The sequence below is a fragment of the Coturnix japonica genome, chromosome 2 (genome assembly GCF_001577835.2).
Source record: "Coturnix japonica isolate 7356 chromosome 2, Coturnix japonica 2.1, whole genome shotgun sequence".
NCBI lineage: Eukaryota > Metazoa > Chordata > Aves > Galliformes > Phasianidae > Coturnix > Coturnix japonica.
The window spans coordinates 92,385,816-92,405,374 of NC_029517.1; the positions used below are offsets into that span (position 1 = coordinate 92,385,816).

At 43.1% G+C, this 19,559-nt stretch overlaps 1 protein-coding gene across 9 annotated transcripts in view; it reads left to right on the forward strand.

Annotated features, from left to right (window-relative positions):
* Window positions 1-19,428, forward strand: part of GREB1L (GREB1 like retinoic acid receptor coactivator) — a 107,996-nt gene extending 88,568 nt beyond the window's left edge. For all 9 annotated transcript variants that reach the window (XM_015855406.2, XM_032442684.1, XM_015855407.2 and 6 more), the window contains 16 exons: window positions 142-275; window positions 919-1,258; window positions 4,383-4,498; window positions 4,881-5,125; window positions 6,148-6,710; window positions 7,194-7,296; window positions 10,460-10,615; window positions 10,836-10,975; window positions 12,575-12,736; window positions 13,060-13,264; window positions 13,921-14,086; window positions 14,430-14,657; window positions 15,074-15,215; window positions 15,556-15,756; window positions 16,123-16,261; window positions 16,594-19,428. In XM_015855406.2, coding sequence (XP_015710892.1) covers window positions 142-275; window positions 919-1,258; window positions 4,383-4,498; window positions 4,881-5,125; window positions 6,148-6,710; window positions 7,194-7,296; window positions 10,460-10,615; window positions 10,836-10,975; window positions 12,575-12,736; window positions 13,060-13,264; window positions 13,921-14,086; window positions 14,430-14,657; window positions 15,074-15,215; window positions 15,556-15,756; window positions 16,123-16,261; window positions 16,594-16,757 — 3,204 coding nt within the window. In that variant the 3' untranslated portion in view covers window positions 16,758-19,428. The remainder of the gene's footprint in view (window positions 1-141; window positions 276-918; window positions 1,259-4,382; window positions 4,499-4,880; window positions 5,126-6,147; window positions 6,711-7,193; window positions 7,297-10,459; window positions 10,616-10,835; window positions 10,976-12,574; window positions 12,737-13,059; window positions 13,265-13,920; window positions 14,087-14,429; window positions 14,658-15,073; window positions 15,216-15,555; window positions 15,757-16,122; window positions 16,262-16,593) is intronic.
* Window positions 19,429-19,559: the final 131 nt, after the last annotated feature.

The window sequence follows — 19,559 nt, forward strand, 5'->3', positions numbered from 1 at the left end:
TGACTTTATATTTTCAAGTAGTCTGTGGTGTTAGCAGCAGATAGAATAGTGGAATGAAGGAGCAAATGAATATACTTGGCTTTACAACTGTGAAAGTATTTCCAGCTTTTTGTATGTTTTTGCTTTTTCTGTATGAAACAGGATGACACAGCAAGTGAAGACAAGCTGTACTTTGGATTGAATGAATACAGCAAATCTCTCCAATGGGGAGTGACAAGTCCACTTTTGAGATGTGATGAAACCTTTGAGAAAATGGTCACCACGCTTTTAGAAAGGTAAATAGTAACGTGGGGTGCTGCTGAAGTGGGATCTTAAGTGTACAGATGCTTGTCAGCCCCGTCACGATAAAGACATGGTGACATTTGATGTTGATCTTGAGATCTGTTGCATGTGCTGTTTTTATTTTTGTAAGAAAAATTCTTGTATTTTTCAACAAGAAGGAGGGGTTATATTTCATTCTCTTATAGAATTATTAGGCCTATTCAGTGCCAATCCATGCTCACAGGTGCTCCTGCCTTTTGGCTCAGCTCTGAGTTCATATAGGAAAAATAAACTTCTGGAGAGCAAGGCAGTTATTAGCCTGCAGTCTCGGAGTGAGTCAGATCTGAGATGATCGATATTTCCATCAAACTGAAGAACTTTAGCAGAAATTGTTTCCCAAAGGAAGATAACAGAAGCTTATCATTCCGTTTAGTTGAGAGCAGGACTTTGCTCTTTATTCTCTGCATTCAAGGAATATCTGCTTAAAACATAGTTAGATTTGGTGCAAAGTCATTGCCTGTGAAAAATAAAGACTTTGTTCTTTAAGCACTAAAGACAAATGGGCACTTCTTTCCCCCACAGACCTGGCGTTTGGTTAATTTTCAGACCCTGCTTTGATTTTGCATGTGCTGAAACAGAGCTGTTATCTCCCCAAAGGTATCCACGGCTGCACAGCATGGTGATTCGCTGCTACCTTCTCATTCAGCAGTATTCCCAAGCTCTGATGTCTCTCACGACCATGGCCTCACTAAGAGATCACAGCACACCTGAAACTCTCAGCATAATGGATGACCTTATCACTTCTCCTGGAAAGGATAAGAACGGCTGTGGCCACATGCTTGTCATTAGGGTGCCATCTGTGCAGCTGGCCATGCTGGCCAAGGAGAGGTTGCAAGAAGTAAGAGACAAGTTAGGTCTGCAGTATCGTTTTGAGATCCTCCTTGGGAATCCTGCCTCAGAACTCACTGTTGCAAAACACTTTGTGACACGTTTGAAGGTGAGCAGAAGCTATTTCTTAGTATGACCTCTCTAGTCCTCTGACTGTTGGGAATGTTTTTTGTGCTTCCCCATGTATTTTTAAGTTAATTACTTTATAGAAGGATGAATGTTCTGTATCTTCCTCTGAGGAAGTATACTGTACTTCTGGTGAGTGTAATGATTTAGAAACTCAGGAAAAAAAAAACTGGGTTGTTTCTGAACCCTGACTTCTGGATTCCTGAAGTCAGACACCAGATGTTATCTCACTTCTAAATCTTAATGTCAGCATGAGTCAGATATGTTTCCTCTTTGAATTTCTGAAAGCAGAGCTCAGATCTCTCTAGACTAGCTTGTTATTACCATCATCTTATCTGGTTAGTGTATCTAACTGCATGCTCAGTTTTTCCACCTTCTGCTCTTCCGGTAACCAGTAAATCTCTTGTAGATTTCTTGTCTCAAACCAAGCTAAACTTGTGCATGGACCTGTAAAAGCCTGGTACAAACAGCCACATCCACTTCCTGTATTAACCTCACTACATTAAACCAAGTTTGGTTGCCTTTCTTAGGTATCAGCCTGAGTGTAGTTCAGGCTATCTGTCCTGATTCGTGCTCTAAGTCTCACACAGTGATTCATTCAGTGTGCTCAGAAGCACACAGAAAATGAAGGAAATGTATGAGCCCTTTTGCAGAGTTTCTGAAGAGCTTCTCTACAACCAAAACCAGGCAAAATGTCCTTTAAGAAACCACACCTTCTGCTTCCTAAATCCCACCTGCATTAGAGGAGGGGAAAAAAAATAGTGAAGGAGAAAATAAGTTGTGAGGTAACAGTTCTGTGCTTTGCTGGTGGGAGTTTTGTTGCTGTTGGTTTGTTTGGTTTAATTCAGCTAGATTTCAAATAATTCTGGACTGTGAATATGGTGAGACTTTCTTTATGGCTCTTTGTCTTACTGTTGCAGCCCCATGCTCATTTCTAGAACAGCCTGTTAGGCTTTTTAGCAGAGATCAGGATGAGTTTGAGAGTCTGATGCAGATGAATATCCATATATCCATTGATCTGAATAGCGGACTTTGATCAGGTAGGGAAAAAAAACAAAAAAACAACAACAAAAAAACCTCCTAAGTAATTTTTCTTATCCATCTTACCCACAACATAAGATGCTTTTCTGGAGTAAACAAAGCTGTAGGCTTCTGGTCGAGAGGGGAGTAGGCTGCTGGAGAGGCTGAGGCATAAAGTGCTTATCCCACTGACAGCTGCCGTGAGTTTCAGAGAGAATGAGATTTCAACCCAATCTTTTGGAAGAGCGGGGAGGGAATGTTTGATTTGACTTTAGCCTCTTCCTAAAAGCAAGTAACTAGTGTGTGTGGTTCCCCAGCAGGGCTGTGGTCTCTGGTGCTGGTAGCTGAGCAATATATCCTCCATCAGATGAGCCCCATGGCAGCCTTGGAGGGAAGGATCACCTGGAGGTGCAGAATGAAAGAAGAGATGGCAAATAATTTAAATTTTGTTCAACTGTTTTGTTGAACAGGCCTGTTGTCGTGGCTATAGAGGTCACCTTTTAAGCATAACAAGAATCAGTTTTGGAGCCATTGAGAAGTGAGGAAACCAAAGGGGGCTGCAGCTGTCTACTCCTCCTAAGTACTGTGGACAAGAAATACATTTGTATGCCAGTCCACAGCTGAAAGCTCCAGGCACTCAAGCTTCTTTTCAAACCTTTAGGCTAGAAGAAATAAAATCATCCTTGAACCTGTCTTCCCCTATTTCGTTTTCTAGCCTTGCTTTTTCCAAGAAGCTTCCAGTGTTGGAGAGGCAGGCTGACACACAGCCAGACTAACCCTGCTGAACCTACAGATCTCAGCTTCTGAGGCTGCTTGACTGAGATGTAGAGTTTGTTAGGTACCTGGAGAAATTACTTTTCTTCTACGAACATGTTACATAGAGGATGCAGAAATCAGCAGGGGAGTGAAATCAGGACTGAGAAAAGAGAATTAAAGCCATAACAGTAAAGGGAAATACTACTCCAAATCATATTCTTCATAAGCTAAGAAAGGGAATATTCTTGGGTTATGGTAATTTTCTAAAGATAAGGTGGCATGCTGAGTCACCGGTCTGCTGTCAATTCCTCCTTTTCAGTCCCCTTCATCTGCCTGAGAAGATGACTCATAAAACATGACCTTTCTGGGCTGGAGGAAAGGTGAGGAAAGAACAGGTTAAGCATTTAGAACAGAAGAATGGAGAGGGAATTCAGGGCAGGATTCTCTTGGCAGGTCATGTTTTTCATACAGTTTGCATAAGTCTAGTTGCTTTGTCAAGACAGCTTTGTCTTGACTTGCCCATTCGTGCTGAAGAGTAATTTTTATATTTATGCTTATTTTTAATAGGAAGATGAGTGGTTGAGTTTGCCATCTGTGTGACTCAACAAAGTAGACTCTGTGTCTCAGCTAGGTTTTAGTCTTCTTCTGAACTCACTTTGTATGTTATTAAAAAGATGGACAAGAAAGCTTCTTCCAATGGACTAATATGATGCAGTTCAAACATGTGGTGATTCTGGAACCAGTATGGCTTATTTTCTTGGTCTGAAGAGCCCTTAATGTCTCTAGTCAATGTGGGAGTGTGAAATCTCTGTTATATGTTAAGACCCTGCTAGTCTCTGCTGATCTCCTGCCCTTGGACTGGTCCCTGATTGAAGAGGCAGTTTTATCATGCAGTACCCACAAAGTATTGACAAGAATGGCTAGGTACGAACCTGCATTTTCTCATTTTGTCTTTATAATTCTGATGTTTGTAAAGGCAAAATGGCTACTTGCCTTTCTAAGTGAGAATCTCTTGAGTCATTCAGCTTTGCTTCCTGTTAACAGTTGCTGTAGTATGCTCTTGCCTCTTGAATAAATACTGCCTGTATCATCTGGAATTGTGGGCACTGTGCAATGATACAAGAAAGTTAGTGTTGTTCAAGACAGAGCAGTGTTTTAGGAGGCTGCATCCAAAACAGAGAACACAAAAGGGCTCAACCATGCTCACCAAGCTCTGCTGAAACAAGAGTGTGCTAACCTGCATACAAAGAAAAAGCAGGAACTGGAAACAAAAAGGAGTGACAGTTTAAAAGGTATCACTTAGATGTGACTTGAATATTCTCCGTTCACAGGCCTGGAGGGGAAATGAGCAGGACGACTGGATTCCTCGCACCTATCAGGATCTGGAAGGTCTACCTTGCATTGTTATTTTAACTGGCAAGGATCCTCTGGGAGAAACTTTCCCCAGGTGCTGTTACTGCTCTTGCGATACAGTTGTTTTCTAAAATGTTTAGATAGATATTTCTTTGGGGAAAGACAAGTGGTTTGGTACCAAGGGGTTGTTTATTTTTCACAGAGAAGTGCATATTAGGAGGTTTTCTTTGGGAACAGTTTAAAATTTTGGGAAGTGTGGTTTGTGAAAAGTAAGGCTCCTGAACTGTGTGGGTCAGTGAACATTTGTGCCAAGTAGTGAGGAGCATGACCTATATGTGCTGAATGTTGTAAAACTGTATGATATTTCATAGCTACTGAAATTGTTCATGAATGTTTAAGAAGCAGTTAAAGATACAGAATATTCTCCAGAGTTGCAGAAGACAAACCATCCTTTTTCCTTTGGTTGGATTTTGTAGGTCACTGAAGTACTGTGACCTTCGGCTGATTGACTCAAGCTACTTAACTCGGACTGCATTAGAGCAAGAAGTGGGCCTGGCTTGCTGCTATGTCTCGAAGGAGGTGATTCGAGGGCCTATTGTAGCTCTTGACCTTAGTGAGAAAGAGCATGAGAAGGCAAATGGTAGCGAGAATGATGCTGATGAGCTGTTGATAGACTTGGACAGGCCGCAGAGTAACAGCAGCGCTGTCACTGGAACCTCAGGTCAGTTAACTGCTGCTGCTCTGAAGAGTAAGTCTTCATTTATACATCTTTGAAATTTGAGTGTGAATATTGCGATGTTTTGACAAACGTGGACTGTTTGGAAGTATGCTGCTGCAGGCTGAGCAGTGAAATGCTTGTAGCAGATTCTTGCCATAGTGAGCAATTTTCCTGCCTGCAGCTAAAGGGGAAAATTGTGCAGTGGGAGAATGGGCTGCCATACCTAATTGTCCTTACGGTTTTGTTTAAACAGTTGTGATAGTTTTATCTGTTGGATCCAGAAAAGATCTGAAAAATGAGGATGGTAATAGATAGGATAAAATGTTAGGAATAGCAGAATGCTGTGTAACTGTTGGGGTAGCTGTGGGTGAAGGTGGGTGTTTGCCTCCTGGCCAAGACCAGCAGAATGGCTCAGTCTTGACCTTCCTCTTCAGGCATCAGTAGAAAATCACCCCCCACCAGGTTTTTCCTTCCTTGTGTTCATCTGGCACCTCTAGGTCCTTCCCTTTGCTTCTGTATGAATTTGAGGAATTAAGACAGCTTAGTTGTGCACCAGATTTTGCCACGCGCTAACATAAGGATGGCTGATATGGAGGAGGGAGCACAGCCCAACTCACATTAAGATTGCCATGAAGTAAAAGCTCTCTTCTCCATAGAAGAGTGAGTCAAATTGATCTGTGTATACTGTGGCATTTTATACTTTCAGAAGATTATAACAACAAATTCTAAATCCCAAATGGAAAATGATAGTTAACATGCTGTGATTACTGTACATTTGGAATTGGATTGTTTTTGGATTCTGAACTTGTAAAGAATGGCTGTTTCCCCTCCAACAAAAGGGGAAGGTGGTGGGTTTTTTTAATGTTGAAATACTCGCCCATCTACAGCCCATGGTGAGCTCTCCCAGCTGTACTCAGGGAACAGAAGTATTTGTAGGGTAGGATTGTCCCAAGATGAGTTCAGGATTTATTTGCATTGCCTCATGTCAGTCATATCTGTCCATTTCCCACCTTTTGTTTCACCAGGTTCCCTGGCTGACAACGGCGTGAGCTCCTCAAGCGCTGCAGACAGGTCTCAGAAGCAAGCACCGTCACTTAACTTTCAAATGGTCGCGCACAGCTCAGTAGATGAGGGGGCTTACCCTGAGTTCACAGCCGGAGAGACTCTGAAACAGGAATGTGACTCCTTGGGTAACCAGATGGCAAGCAGCACCACTTCAAAACTATCATCGCTGTCGTCAGTCTCTCAGACATTTCGGTGGCCCGGTCATTCAACCAAAGACAGCAAAGCCCTCCGTGCTGCGCTGCCACGCATCGTCATTCTGTCAAAAGCAGCTTACTGCCTCCTCAGCTCACAGAAAAGTGGGAATTTGCCTTCCTCCTCTTCCCTGCTGCCTCACGCTGACGTGTCCTGGCTGAGTTCTCTAAGGCCTCTGCTTCACAAGGACATGAGCAGCGAGGAGCAGTCGCTCTACTACAGGCAGTGGACGACAGCCCGGCAGCACCATGCAGACTTCAGCAATCAGGGGGAGGCATCCAGCTCAAGGAGTTTTCACCCCAGGAGGCTGCTTTTGACAGGGCCACCACAGGTAAGAGCACAGTTCTTTCCTCCTGCCCTACTAGCAGGATGAGTGGACCAGTGGCGAGGACTGCTATAGCTGCGGGTGGAGATGTACTTGAAAGGCTTGTGCAAAGTTGCACCCAATTATGTATTTAGAAGTGAAAAATCAGCCAATTTTAAGGTTAAGTTCATACTGAAAGTGGTTAAAAGAATGTTTCTTTATGTTTCGTGTTTTAAGCTGATGAGATACACTTGTGAATGGCACCAGACGTTAAATTGCCATATCAGTGGAGAAATGGTCAATCACTGCCCGTCTCTCTTCATACAGAAGTGATGCGGGCTCTAGGCCAGGTTTTCCTCACAGATCAACTTTGTAATGCCATTCAGCATAATGGGCAATATTAAGTCGTGTTAAGTTTTCAGGAAGAACTGGAGTGGCAAAAAAACCCATGCATTTATCCAAACTGTATCTTTCTTTCGTATTAATCTGAGTTGGGATTTTCTGGTTCAGGTGGGAAAGACTGGCTCATACCTGCAGTTCCTAAGGATTCTCTTCCGCATGCTGATCAGGTTGCTGGAGGTAGATGTGTACGATGAAGAGGAAATTAATACCAGTGAGTATTTAGAAGTCATTAATATGGATTATTTAGTGATTTTGTTATGTGTTGACAAGTGGCAGCAAATATTTTAGATTTACAAAAAGACTTCATAAATAACACCTGCCACTTGTCCTGTCTACTAACGGGCAGCTAGACTTGTAGATACCTGCGTGTGCTTAAAAATAGATTAATAAAAATGTAAATTTTACGTCGGACTTAACTAAGAACTCGTTAAATGTATTTTTGACTGGTATGTTTATTTGGCACTAAAGTGAAAGTGAATATAAAGCTCTATACAGGAAACATCTGCTTGCTATTTGCAGCATCTCTGCTAGCTGATTTTAAGCTGTGGCCGCTACTAAGCAGAAAAGACAGATTGAAGAACACTGCTTTTTTAGATTATTATTAGAAACCAATTAGATTAGAAACCAATCTTAAAAATAAATGTATTCCCAGAACTTTGAGTACTGTTATTTACTCATTATTTGAACTAAAATACCTCCATAAGCTTAGGATGAAGTCAGTGTGTAAGACCAGGCAGTCTGGTCTGTTGTGTTCACAGCAAATGTCACACCCCTTCCAGGAATGTGTGACAGTGCGTCAGAAGAGCAGTTTGGGTTTTACTTGGGGTTTGTGGTTGTGGGTTTGTTTCTAATGGAATCCTTTTCTAGATCCTTCATGCTCTGGTGGTTGAAAATATTTGGAGGCTGGACTGGAGGATCTCTAGAGGTCCTTTCCAGCCCCTGCAGTTCTGTGATTCATTTATTCCTCAGTAAAAGATATTCCTGTGTCCCAATTATCAACGTTTTAGAGAAGATTGAAAAAGATATTGCTTCAAAATGCTTTTACTCTTCTTTGATGTTTGCTTATATCATGCAGAAATCTTACTCCCTCTCAGCTTTCATCTAGGTAGTCTGAACCAGCTTGCGGGATCCCCACAAATGACAAGTCCACTATTCTTGTCATCAGTTTAGTAGTTCATCTGTACATCTATTTTCAATTTATCCTTCCAGCACATCTGACCAGAAATATGCATGATGTTGTGCAAAATATGCATAATGTTAACAACATGCAACAGCTTGTGTATTTCCCTGCCTCCACTCAAAGCCCCATGATTGTTGAAGCCATGATTGCACTTGTCTTTTCCATTTTCCTGTTTCACTGTCAGCTCTGTTTAGCTTGTGCTCGTGGGTTCTTCTGCAACTCAGTGGTTTCCAGCTGACAGACTCCCAGCCTACAGCAGAAATGCTTGTTATTAGACCTTGACTGCACAAACAACTTCCATTTCTTCTGCTGAATGTCACCCAGTTTCCATGTCTTTAGTTTTTGAGCTCGTTTAATTCTTTCTGGTTGATCATCTGTGCCTTCTCTGTATTGACAACGGCTCTAAAGTTTGCCGGTGACACAAATCTAAGGCTTGGTTTCTTTTTGAGGCGGTGATGCTAGTGAAAATATTAAACAGTGTGTCCCTCTGCTAATCTCTGTTAACTTCATTGGCAATCTCCAGCAACATTAATGCTTATGATGTTACATGCTGCCATCTTCTGTTTAATCAGCTTGTTCAGTTTACAGACCATTTCTTGTCTCTGTTTTCGTTAACTGATGTGATTTGTCATATAGCACAGTATCAAATACTTAAGTTCAGAAAGATATGTTGCACTTCCTTTATTTAAAGAAATAGGTCTGTCACATCTGTGTAATGAAAGTCATGCAGCATTTCTTGGTCAACCAAAGAATGTGACTGTGTTATATTGCATTTTTCATTTACTCCATCTTTATACCAGTGTCACAGTAATGGACCCAGAGTTTTATAGATCTCCTCTGAAATGGTGACAATATACGCACTGTGCTTGCACTGCAGTCAGGTTTATACCAGATTTCATAACCTTTTCTTTAAGAAAAGTGGCATGAAGTTTATTCTTCCTCATTCATTTAGGTGTGGATCAAAATTTAAAGCAAAACAAAGCACACATACTTGCCTACATAGCTGAGGTGGTTGAGCCAAGAAAATTGCTGTTTGTTTCCATGTGCTTTGCCGAAGTCTGCCTCAGTGTGATACTTGGCAAAGCTTTTTTTATCTTGCACTTGTTGTCATTTTAGGCAAAGCTTTATTTGCTGATGAGCTTTTTCCATTTCTCTTGGATTTTATACGTTCTTAGCGTCCTTTTTGCCTCTGAAGGCCCTTCCTCTTGGTGATCTCTCATTGCTTGGTTTGCTGGCTACTGATTGTTTGGCAGAAGTGACTCCAGGAAATCCAATTCTCATTTGTAGAAGAGTGCCTGGTGTTCTCAGCCCGGTGGGCGAGCTCCCTTGGGATTTGTCTGTGTGAACAGACTCATGGGCTTCAGAGGTTAACAATGTTTGACCAGCAGCTTCCTACCAGTCTGGGTAGGGTGAGCATATGCTTGTTTGGAGACACTGCTTTTGTTTCATCTGAGTTTACCTTCCTGAAATCAGTCACCTCATTTGCCTACTTTTATGTATTCTTCTCTCTGATTTTTAAACTGGATCAGTTCCTGCTCAAGCTTCATTTCAAGTGTCAGCTTGTCATCTTTGGTCGGTGCTTTCTGATGTTGTTGCTCACACTTGATTGTCTACCTTGGACACACCTCTACTGGATGAAGCAGAAAAGTTCTAGTTGATCCTTGCTCTCACACCCTGCTCTCTAATAGAAGCGTGTCTTTTACTGCCCTTATCATCTAATCAGCTGCTAGTTTATACATTTATACACTCTGTTTCTCCTTGCTTTCATCCTTTTGCCTTTGGATGCTTTTGCTCCTTGTTTACCCATTGCTCTTCTTTCCGTGTACTGAAAGGGAAGCCATAGAGGGGCTGGAGGCTCTTTCTGTATCTTCTGCAAAGACAGTTCATCTGAGCAGTTTATGTATAAACCAGAATGAATTATGCCTCAGCAACTTGACAAAGAGCAGAGCAGAAAGTTACCCGTGAGGCTGCTTCACCTACTCGCATTTTCCAAGGAACTGCTGTTTCTTTGAAGTGACTTTATGTTGACCATAATTTCAATTTTGGTAACATTGATGATGTTTAGAGATGTCTGGGGTGTGTGTGTGTGTGTGCGCACTTGTATGAGCTCCTGTGCAGTTGTAAATCAGCGAACATCAGATAAGCACCATTTAGTGGGTATCTGATACTGCTTACCTAAAACGTGTTGTTGCAGATCATACAGAAAGCAGTGAAATTGCTCAGTCTAGCAATGACCACTGGCCAGATATTGAGATCTTCAGTAAAATGTCTTTTGACCTGAATGTACATGACCCTAAGTACAGAAATATAAGTCCAGTGTACACGGAACAACTGTCGAGAGTGAAACAAGGTGAGTAAAAAAAGAATTTTCTCAGAATACTTTCCTATTAAAAAACAAAACAAAACTGTTTATTATCTTAATTGGATTTGTGAACTGAAGAGAAGCCTTTATTCTTCTAAATGATACCGAGCAAAACAAAATAACTTGTTCTTTACAGTTGCTACAAGGATCACAGTGTCTGGATTTGAATGCTCATAAAATTTCTTTTTCTTCTTTCATTTGTGTAAAGAAACAAGCAAAGAAATGAAATCAGAGGAAGCTAAGAAAAGAGAGACCGTGTCCATGATGTTGACAAAATATGCAGCTTACAATACGTTCCATCACTGTGAGCAGTGCCATCAGTACATGGACATTAATCCTGCTGCACAGGTTGGTGCCAAGGCCCTGGGGTAAACTGCATCCTTGATTTTTCTATGGTCTCTGCAGGCATACCATTCTGGTCTCAAGACTCATGCTTTCACCTTCCCTGAGATGGAATTGTTTAATTTCTTCCATTCTCAGGGGAGATATTGAGCTACAGACCCTGGAGCATCAACTGTGTCTGCTGTGTTCCACATGAGCAGTTCTCTTCCCCAGCTGCCTCTGACAAAGGGTGAATATTGTGACTAGTTATCTCAAGCCAGAGCATTATTCGGCCTACCCAGAGGGTTCTTAGTGTCTCGTGGGAGAAGACTGTAACATTGAAAGGGATGCTTGTCTTACCTAATGCCAGCCAACCTCTGGTAGGAGACTGGCTGGCCTATTTCTTCCTCCCTTTGTTGGTAACCATACCTGCTTCTCGGCAGTGGCTTTACAAGTCACTGGACAAAAAGGATCATTTTTAATTGTCTCATAATCCTTTTGATTCTCCAAAATGAAGATTTTTGCTCACCAGGAGGCTGGCAGGTAAGATTTTTCCTGTTTAGTAGCTCAGAATTACTTATTAACCACCACCAATAGTTTACTTTGAGGTTTCTTACCTCAATTCATTTTCTTGCTCACTAATCTTTGCCAGCAGCTTGCTATTAACCTAACACAGCATAGACACACTGACCTGGAAATGTACAATGTCAGTTATTACAGAGCTGCACCAGCAAATCTCTTTTAAACCTCATGCTCCATTACCTACGTTGACACAAGCAAATCCTCCTAAAGGACAGCTGTTGTGCGTCTGGTCAAGCATAATGACTAGTAATAAATAGAAGTATCTACTTGTTATTGTAACTACAAGTTATGTATGTAGAATTATGAGAGAGAACTCAGAGAAATTACATATCTGAAGGAGAGTCATTGGATTGCAAGCATTATGAAGGGAGAGAGATTCTTAAACACTTTAACAGAATCTAAATTAAACCCTTTTCATGCTTCATCTTTACTTGGGCTAATTACATCAGCTCTTTAGAATACATTATAGAGGGGTGACTGCCAGGAGCAAAGGATCTGACCTTGAGATATGACACCTCCTCTCTAGGAGGAAGTCTTACCAGATATGTCAGCACTTTGTATGCATTTGCATGGTTCAGTGAAGCGCTGTGCAGACTCAGGCTCGCCCCGTATATTTAATGGCTTTGTTGATGGAGGGGTCTGCCTTGGTTACTACTTGCTTAGAAGGGGATTGTCACTGGAAAAATGTCATGCTCACGTGGCCATGCTGCTGCTGCCTCTGAATGGCTGGGCATTCTGCTGTGGAGAGTCACCTATGTGATGCAGTGGTCTTTGAATCTTTGGGGAAAACTTGCTTCCTACTGTGTGTATGTGTGTATATATCTATACTTGTGTTATATACGTATTATAGAATCTTAGAATCACAGCATAGAATGGCCTGGGTTGAAAAGGACAACAATGATCATGTAGTTTCAAACCCCCTACTATGTGCAGGGTTGCCAACAAGCAGACCAGGCTGCACAGAGACACATCCATATGTATGTTCCTTGTCCATTACCTGCTTTCAAATTCTTCTGCTTTTTGTTTGTTTGTTTTTAAATACAGGTATCTGACTCCACTCTGCACGCGTTCACATTTTCATCTTCAATGCTAGGAGAAGAGGTCCAACTGCATTTTATAATCCCAAAGTCCAAAGAAAGCCATTTTGTCTTTAGCAAGCAAGGGAAGCATTTAGAAAGCATGCGTCTCCCTCTCGTTTCTGACAAGGTGCGTGCATGGCTCTCATCAGTTTGTGGTCTACATGCGCTGAGTGCAGTCAGCTTGACAAGCATCTGCAAACTAATGATGGTTGACAGGTTTATCTTTTTGTTGTTGTTGCTGTTTTGTTTTAGTCCTTTGCATAGATCTTGCCTTACCCTCTTTTGAACTGAACTTTTTGAAGAGATTCTTTCCTATTTGTGTTCTGGGTATCCATCCCAGATGTGTTGCAATGATGAATAATGTTCAAGATTAGTACAATAAGTAAAAATACCTATGAGGAATAACTTGCTTTTTACAAAATGTTGGCTAAATATCTCCTGTTCTAGCAGAATTTGAATGCAGTCAAGAGTCCTATCTTCACTCCATCAAGTGGACGTCATGAGCATGGCCTCTTGAACCTCTACCATGCCATGGAAGGCATCAGTCACCTTCACCTCCTCGTAGTTAAGGAGTACGAAATGCCACTGTACCGCAAGTACTGGCCCAACCACATCATGCTCGTCCTGCCAGGCATGTTCAACAATGCTGGCGTTGGTAAGAAACACCATCAGCGCTGTGCAAATGTCAGCGTCCACATTGAGCAGTATGGGTCACGTTGTTTGAGAAACTTTCCAGTGCTGTGATAGCAGCAATCTGAGTGCAAGATATGATGGTTTGTAAGAAATGCTGCCAGAGATGTAGTTTGCCTATTTGTGAACAGTTTCTCAGTTAAAAATATGGTGTTTTATAGACTGCATTCATTCGTTTTACTTGGCCCTGATGTATGGACATTCATTCTATGTATTTTACCCAAATTTTCTTTATTGGTTAAGCTGAGGCTGAATATTAACAGCAGCTGAACGTTGTGGGTTTAAACTTTGGACTTCATTTTCACGGAGTTCCTGAGTTTTGCCTGCATAAAGTTTTAAGTAGCTTTGATTTTTTGGATCTCAGCCACTTTTTGGTTTATGTTACTCTTTTAATGCCGACCAAATCATTTACTGTGATCTCTTAAATGATCCACTTTTCTTTGTATCTGCCTGTTAGGTTGCAGTCACACTGAAAAACAGACATTTTGATTTCTTCTTAAACTAAGATGTGATGAACTCTGAGTTCATAAAGGGTTTGCAGATCTTTCATAGCCTTTCTTCTACAAGAGAGAGTGATACAATCTGAGATCTCTATGTGTCTTCTTTACGATATTCCTTCAGGTGCTGCCAGGTTTCTTATTAAGGAGCTTTCATACCACAATCTGGAGCTGGAGAGAAACCGCTTGGAGGAACTGGGAGTCAAGCGTCAGTGCGTGTGGCCTTTCATTGTGGTCATGGATGACTCCTGTGTGCTGTGGAACATGCACAGTGTCCATGAGCAGTCCAGGTAAGTCTCCTTCCAGAAATGGTGCGTAGGGTGATTCCTCTTCCCGTTCTAAATTGCTGCATTAGACCTGATTGTGCTGAAGGGCCCCTATTCTTATGATAGCTGAATAGATGGGATTGTTTGGCTGTTGTTTGAAAAGCCTGTGTTTGTTTATTTATCTATATGTTTAAATAGAATAGCATGTCTTGATAATGGAATTTCTTGCACCTGTATCTACAGATATTCCATTAACTGTGCCCATGCATATAGGTATGTGCACACTCAAGCACGTACATATAGTGTCTGTTCCATAGACAAAGTAAGCCACATCTGTGTGTTGTGTGCGCTTCCTTCCATTTTGCAGCCAGTCTCTGGAGCCTGGGGGCACCAGTAAGAACGTCTCTTTGAAGAATGTTCTCCAGCACATTGAAGCCACCCCCAAAATTGTTCATTATGCAATATTGGGTGTTCAGAAGTGGAACAGTAAGCTGAATGCCAAGAAGACAAAGGCTCCGTTCTCCCGGTGTCACGTGCATGACTTTATTCTGCTCAACATAGACCTGACCCAGAATGTGCAATATGATCTGAACAGGTGGGTGGTGTGTGTTGGTGGTGAAATATTTTGACAGGGCAAGAAGCTCGTCACCGTGTTTCTAAATGTCTCTGAGATCAACGGGAGGATCCTGTCTGAGGTACGTAATCATAGAAATAAAACAGTCATGTATGCTGCATCAGGATGAATAAGGCATTAAAGCACACTTAGCAGCAGCCGAAAGAATGGGAAAAGAAGCTGTGAGGCAAGAGAGAGCTACAGAGGGCTGAAAAGGCAGGGGTAGAAGGGGGAGGCTTCAGGAGAAAAAAAGAACACATTGAAGAAAAGTATCTTAGGAGCCATGTAAAGAAATTATAAAAGAGACATATCACACTGTCTCCAGAGTTCACTGGATGTGGGTGTGTGTATTGCTGACTTACAGCAGCTGACTCAATCACCTTGTGTTTTATTCCCAGGTATTTCTGTGAAGATATAGATTTCAATCTGAGGACAAACAGTAGTGGCCTGCTCATCTGTCGATTCAACAACTTCAGCGTCATGAAGAAACATATTCAGGTTGGAGGACAGAAGGACTTTGTTGTTAAGCCAAAAATTGTGGTGAGTGTGTATCCATGCTCAGTCATATGTAAAGGATGAAATCCAAACCCATTTACCTGAAAAAGAATGAATTTTCTAGAACATTTTTTATGTTTATTTAGTATTTATTTGAAATTTGAAGTTTTAAAAGCCTACTCTGTGGTAGAGTTGCAAGAAGTATATTGCTAAGGATAAATGATTAACAACCCTTCTAAACAACTGGAAGATAGACTGGGATTGGAAAGAGTGTGGTCTAGCTCTGCACCTCCTGCTGTGGTGATCCCCTCCCCTGCTGGATGAACCTCTGTAGGGAAGATGTACTTAGGGGGGTTTAAAGGGGCTCCTCTTGCTTTTGTTGCAGGTTTCTGACAGCCCGGCACCGATCATGCCTCTTCAGTACGTCTGTGCCCCAGACAGTGAGCACACGCTGTTGGCAGCCCCATCTCAGTTCCTCCTGGAGAAGTTCCTTCAGCATGCAACATACAAACTCTTCCCTAAGGCCATTCATAACTTCAAGAACCCAGTACTGGCCATTGACTGCTATCTGAACATCGGTCTTGAGGTACAAAATATTTGCAGGGATCGTCTGGTTTGTCCAGTGAGTTATTTACCCAGGGAGGTGGTGGAGTCGCTGTCGCTGGCAGTGTTGGAGAGATGTCTGGATGAGGAGCTATGAGATATAGGTTAGCAGCTTGTGGCAGCAATGGTGATAGTAGGATGGTTGGACTGGATGATCTTGTAGGTCCTTTCCAACCTTGTGATTCTGTGGATCTATTTTCCAGTGAAGTCAGCTCATCACTGCTGTTGTTGGTCTGTATGGCTGCTGGCAGCAGCTCACCCACCAGTCAGCACCGCTTTGTGTTCCCTTCCACTCCAGGCCTTCACAAGGCCATGTTTAACACAAGTGTGTGCTTTCCCTTTTGTGCAGGTGGCCATTTGCTATGTCAGCTCACGGCCACACTCCGTCAATGTCAACTGCGAAGGGGTGTTCTTCAGTGGGCTCCTGCTGTACCTCTGCGACTCCTTTGTCGGTGCTGACTTCCTCAAGCGGTTCCGGTTTCTGAAAGGTAAAACCTTGCCCTGCTGCACGCTCTGCTTTGCTGGGATGAGCAGCACAGGGGAAATGGGAAAGCAGAGCGATAAACAGATGTCTTTATAGTGACACGTAGCCAATTGCCATGGGCTACATGGGTGAGTTTGTGGTGGCATCTGAGCACATCAGCATCCCATGCTGAGGGTGGCAGAATTACTTCACTAACGATTTAAGGATCGTGGATGGAGGTTAATGCTCTCTGTGCTGTGACTGACAGCAGCACCTCATACCTACGATCCTGTCAGGCAGGGAATGAAGCGAAGAGTTGTTACGGTTCCTTAAGGCTCTCCTGTATTTCACCCCAAGGTGCCACACTGTGCGTCATATGCCAGGACCGGAGCTCGCTGCGACAGACCATCGTCCGCCTGGAGCTGGAGGACGAGTGGCAGTTCCGCCTTCGGGATGAGTTCCAGACTGCTAACAGCAGTGACGACAAACCACTCTATTTTCTTACCGGGCGCCATATATAAGCTTTGAGGAGACACCCATCGTGGAAAAAAAAAAGAGAACACTTTTCTTTGTTTGTTTGTTTTAAAAAGTACAATCACTGTGGAGCAAAGTGCAACCAATATTTATCAAGACTACTCAAAAGGGATTCCCCAGCCTTGGAAAGCAGGCTTTATTCCCAGCTCTCAAATGATCACAACAGTTCCAATTTTGAGGATCATGGATTCCAGTTATTGTCACGTCGGTCCCAACCGTCGACCCTGATCATGCTGCCACCGTGCTGCAGGGTCTGGGAAGAGGACAGAATTTGGCTGATGGGGAATTCTCCCTGTTTCCAGCTGAGTTAGTTCAGGAAGAAGCCGCCTTCAGCAGCCGCTCACTTGAAGGTGTTACAAAAGCTCAATGCAGCGTATGGGGTTTATTGAAGATACGCAGAGGAGAGCCCACTGTCTCTCTACAGACTGTACTGCGGTACAGTAATACTCAGGGGTTTGAAACTACAATGTATGGTAGATATTTGTATTAAAAGGAATAGTCTCGTTCTCTGTGCAGTGTTAGTTTAAAGTTTGTAATTGTGTTTGTACTGAAACTGTCTTTGGCAAAATTTCCACAGGTGTTCAAAGTTTACTACTCGGACCTGAACAAAGCAGCAGCTGCATGGCAGGCACAGGGCAGTGCTCTCGGGTCCTGCTCGTGATGCTACTACGTCCCACTGTGGAGTTCCTCACCTCCAGGGATAAAGCTGCCGGCTCACGTGGTGAGGAGGCTGCTCCTGTAGAGGCTCCCTTCAGTTGGAGCCCAGCACAACCTGCCTGCAGGAGACCTTCAGGTTCCCCACTTCTCCAAGTTTTGAAAAGCTGTGGTCCATCTTCCTCTGTGTGTCCTGCTGTGCGGATGGTGACAGATGCTCACTAAGACTTACTTAAATGGTCTCAGTGGTCTTTTCCAACCTTAATGACTGTACGGTGCCTGGGGTTAGGAGGGCAAGCACTGCTTAGATCCTTCTCAGTCAGCTGCAGTTGGCTGCAGAGCTGAGCTCCATCACTTCCCACCTCTATGTAAATCAGAATGTATCAGACAGAGGTTCTGGGAGGACAACAGTGCCTGAGCTGGAATGGGGAGAAAAAAAATGAGTTCAAATGAAGGAGCTCTTACAGCATCTGAAGGGGAGAAGTCTCAAGGAGCTGAAGCTGCTCAGGGGGGCTTCTGTCCAGATGCAGTGGTGCCCATTGGATGCACCCCCTGAGGCCATCAGACCTTTGTTCTTCATTGATCTCCTGACTGTAGTGATGGTCACACTGTGCTCTGCTGCTGGACAAGAGTCAGGAATCTGTATGTTGTCTGAGTGGAATCCAGAGCAGTGGAATGTGGTTGTCAGGGTTAAATCCTCCTGGGACACGGTCTCACTCCTGCCCTTAGCATTGGTGACCCAGCTGATGTTCCCATGTGTTATTAAGAGAGAAAATCTCCCAGCACGTTGCGATGCCTTTATTAGAATAAAAAATGCAGCGTTTTTAAGAGAAGCCCAGGTATGTTAATTAAATCTCTGAAAAATAATGGAATCAGGCCGTTGATACGTAGCTGCCACTCACTGGAGGAGCTGCCAAAGCTGCATTCTTATTTTCCACACCCTGTGGTAACTGAGCAACTGTTTTATCTCATGAGATGTTTACAGATGAAAAGAAAGCCCATCATGTCTTAGGCTGAGGCAAAAGGAAAATGAGTTGCCCGTGTTTGTGTAGCTTAACTCTGATGCAGCAGATTTAGCAAACTCCAACTGAGCACTGCCCTTCTGCAGATGGGTTTTGGATTTTCCTGCAGCCCAGCCTGCCTTATATTTGAACTCTTGCAGGGACACAAAGGTGGGTGCTGAAGCTTTTGCTTTGTCCCTGATTGCGGCCCTGAAGTTCTGGTTTGCCCGGAGGGGCTGAAGGGCAGCTCCGGCTCTCAGCGCGATATTAAAGGTTCGGCTGCTGGGTGTTCAGCAATCAGATCCTCTCTGCTCACATACTCCATGTTTGCACTAAGAAGTTTTAAAATCCCAGATGCTGAGACTGCTGTGAGGATGCAGCCCTTTGGTGAAACAGTGCAAAGTTGTCGCGGAGGTTGAGGTCAGCAGCAGAATGTCAGCATGGTGGCCTTCCTGTACCAAGAAATAGCGAACCTGGCAGCTAGGTTACCTCAGCTCCCACCTGCACAGACAGGAGGAGGTCTGAACTGCAGGGCAATAGGACACAAATGGGCCCTATTACACGTTGGCCTGTCCAGCACCTTCCTGGAAAGGAGCCCCTTGGTTGACATCTGGATTAGCGCTATTCCACCTTGAGTTTAAGCCTCGCCCTCATGGCCACGCCTATGAATGTATTACAGCGGTCAGCGTGATATTTTACTTGTAGATGTTATTGCCTATTCACAGGTTAAATTTGAATGTAAACTAAGATTTAAAGAATCATATTCAGATGCTTTTTTGCTTAACTTATGTAATTGCTTTCTGTGACTTTTGGAAGAGGGTTCGAACGTCGCTTTCCTTGTGTAAAGTTTTCTTAACCAAAAAAAAAACAAACAACCTTGGTGAATTTAGCTTCACTAGTCAGTCTACCTCATGTTATTGTTGATGAACCAAAACTGTCTCAAGTTGTGGCGATGGTACGTTTATAATGTGCTTTCATTAAATTTGAGTCTATTAAGATACCATTTAAGACTGCTTCTGTCATGATGTTGGCAGTGGCTGCTCTCCAGGCCCACCAGCAGCACTCACCTGTCTGTGCGCCTCCCCCCGCTGTGTGATGAAGCCCATCCATCGCAGCACAGCTCATGCTGCCCTC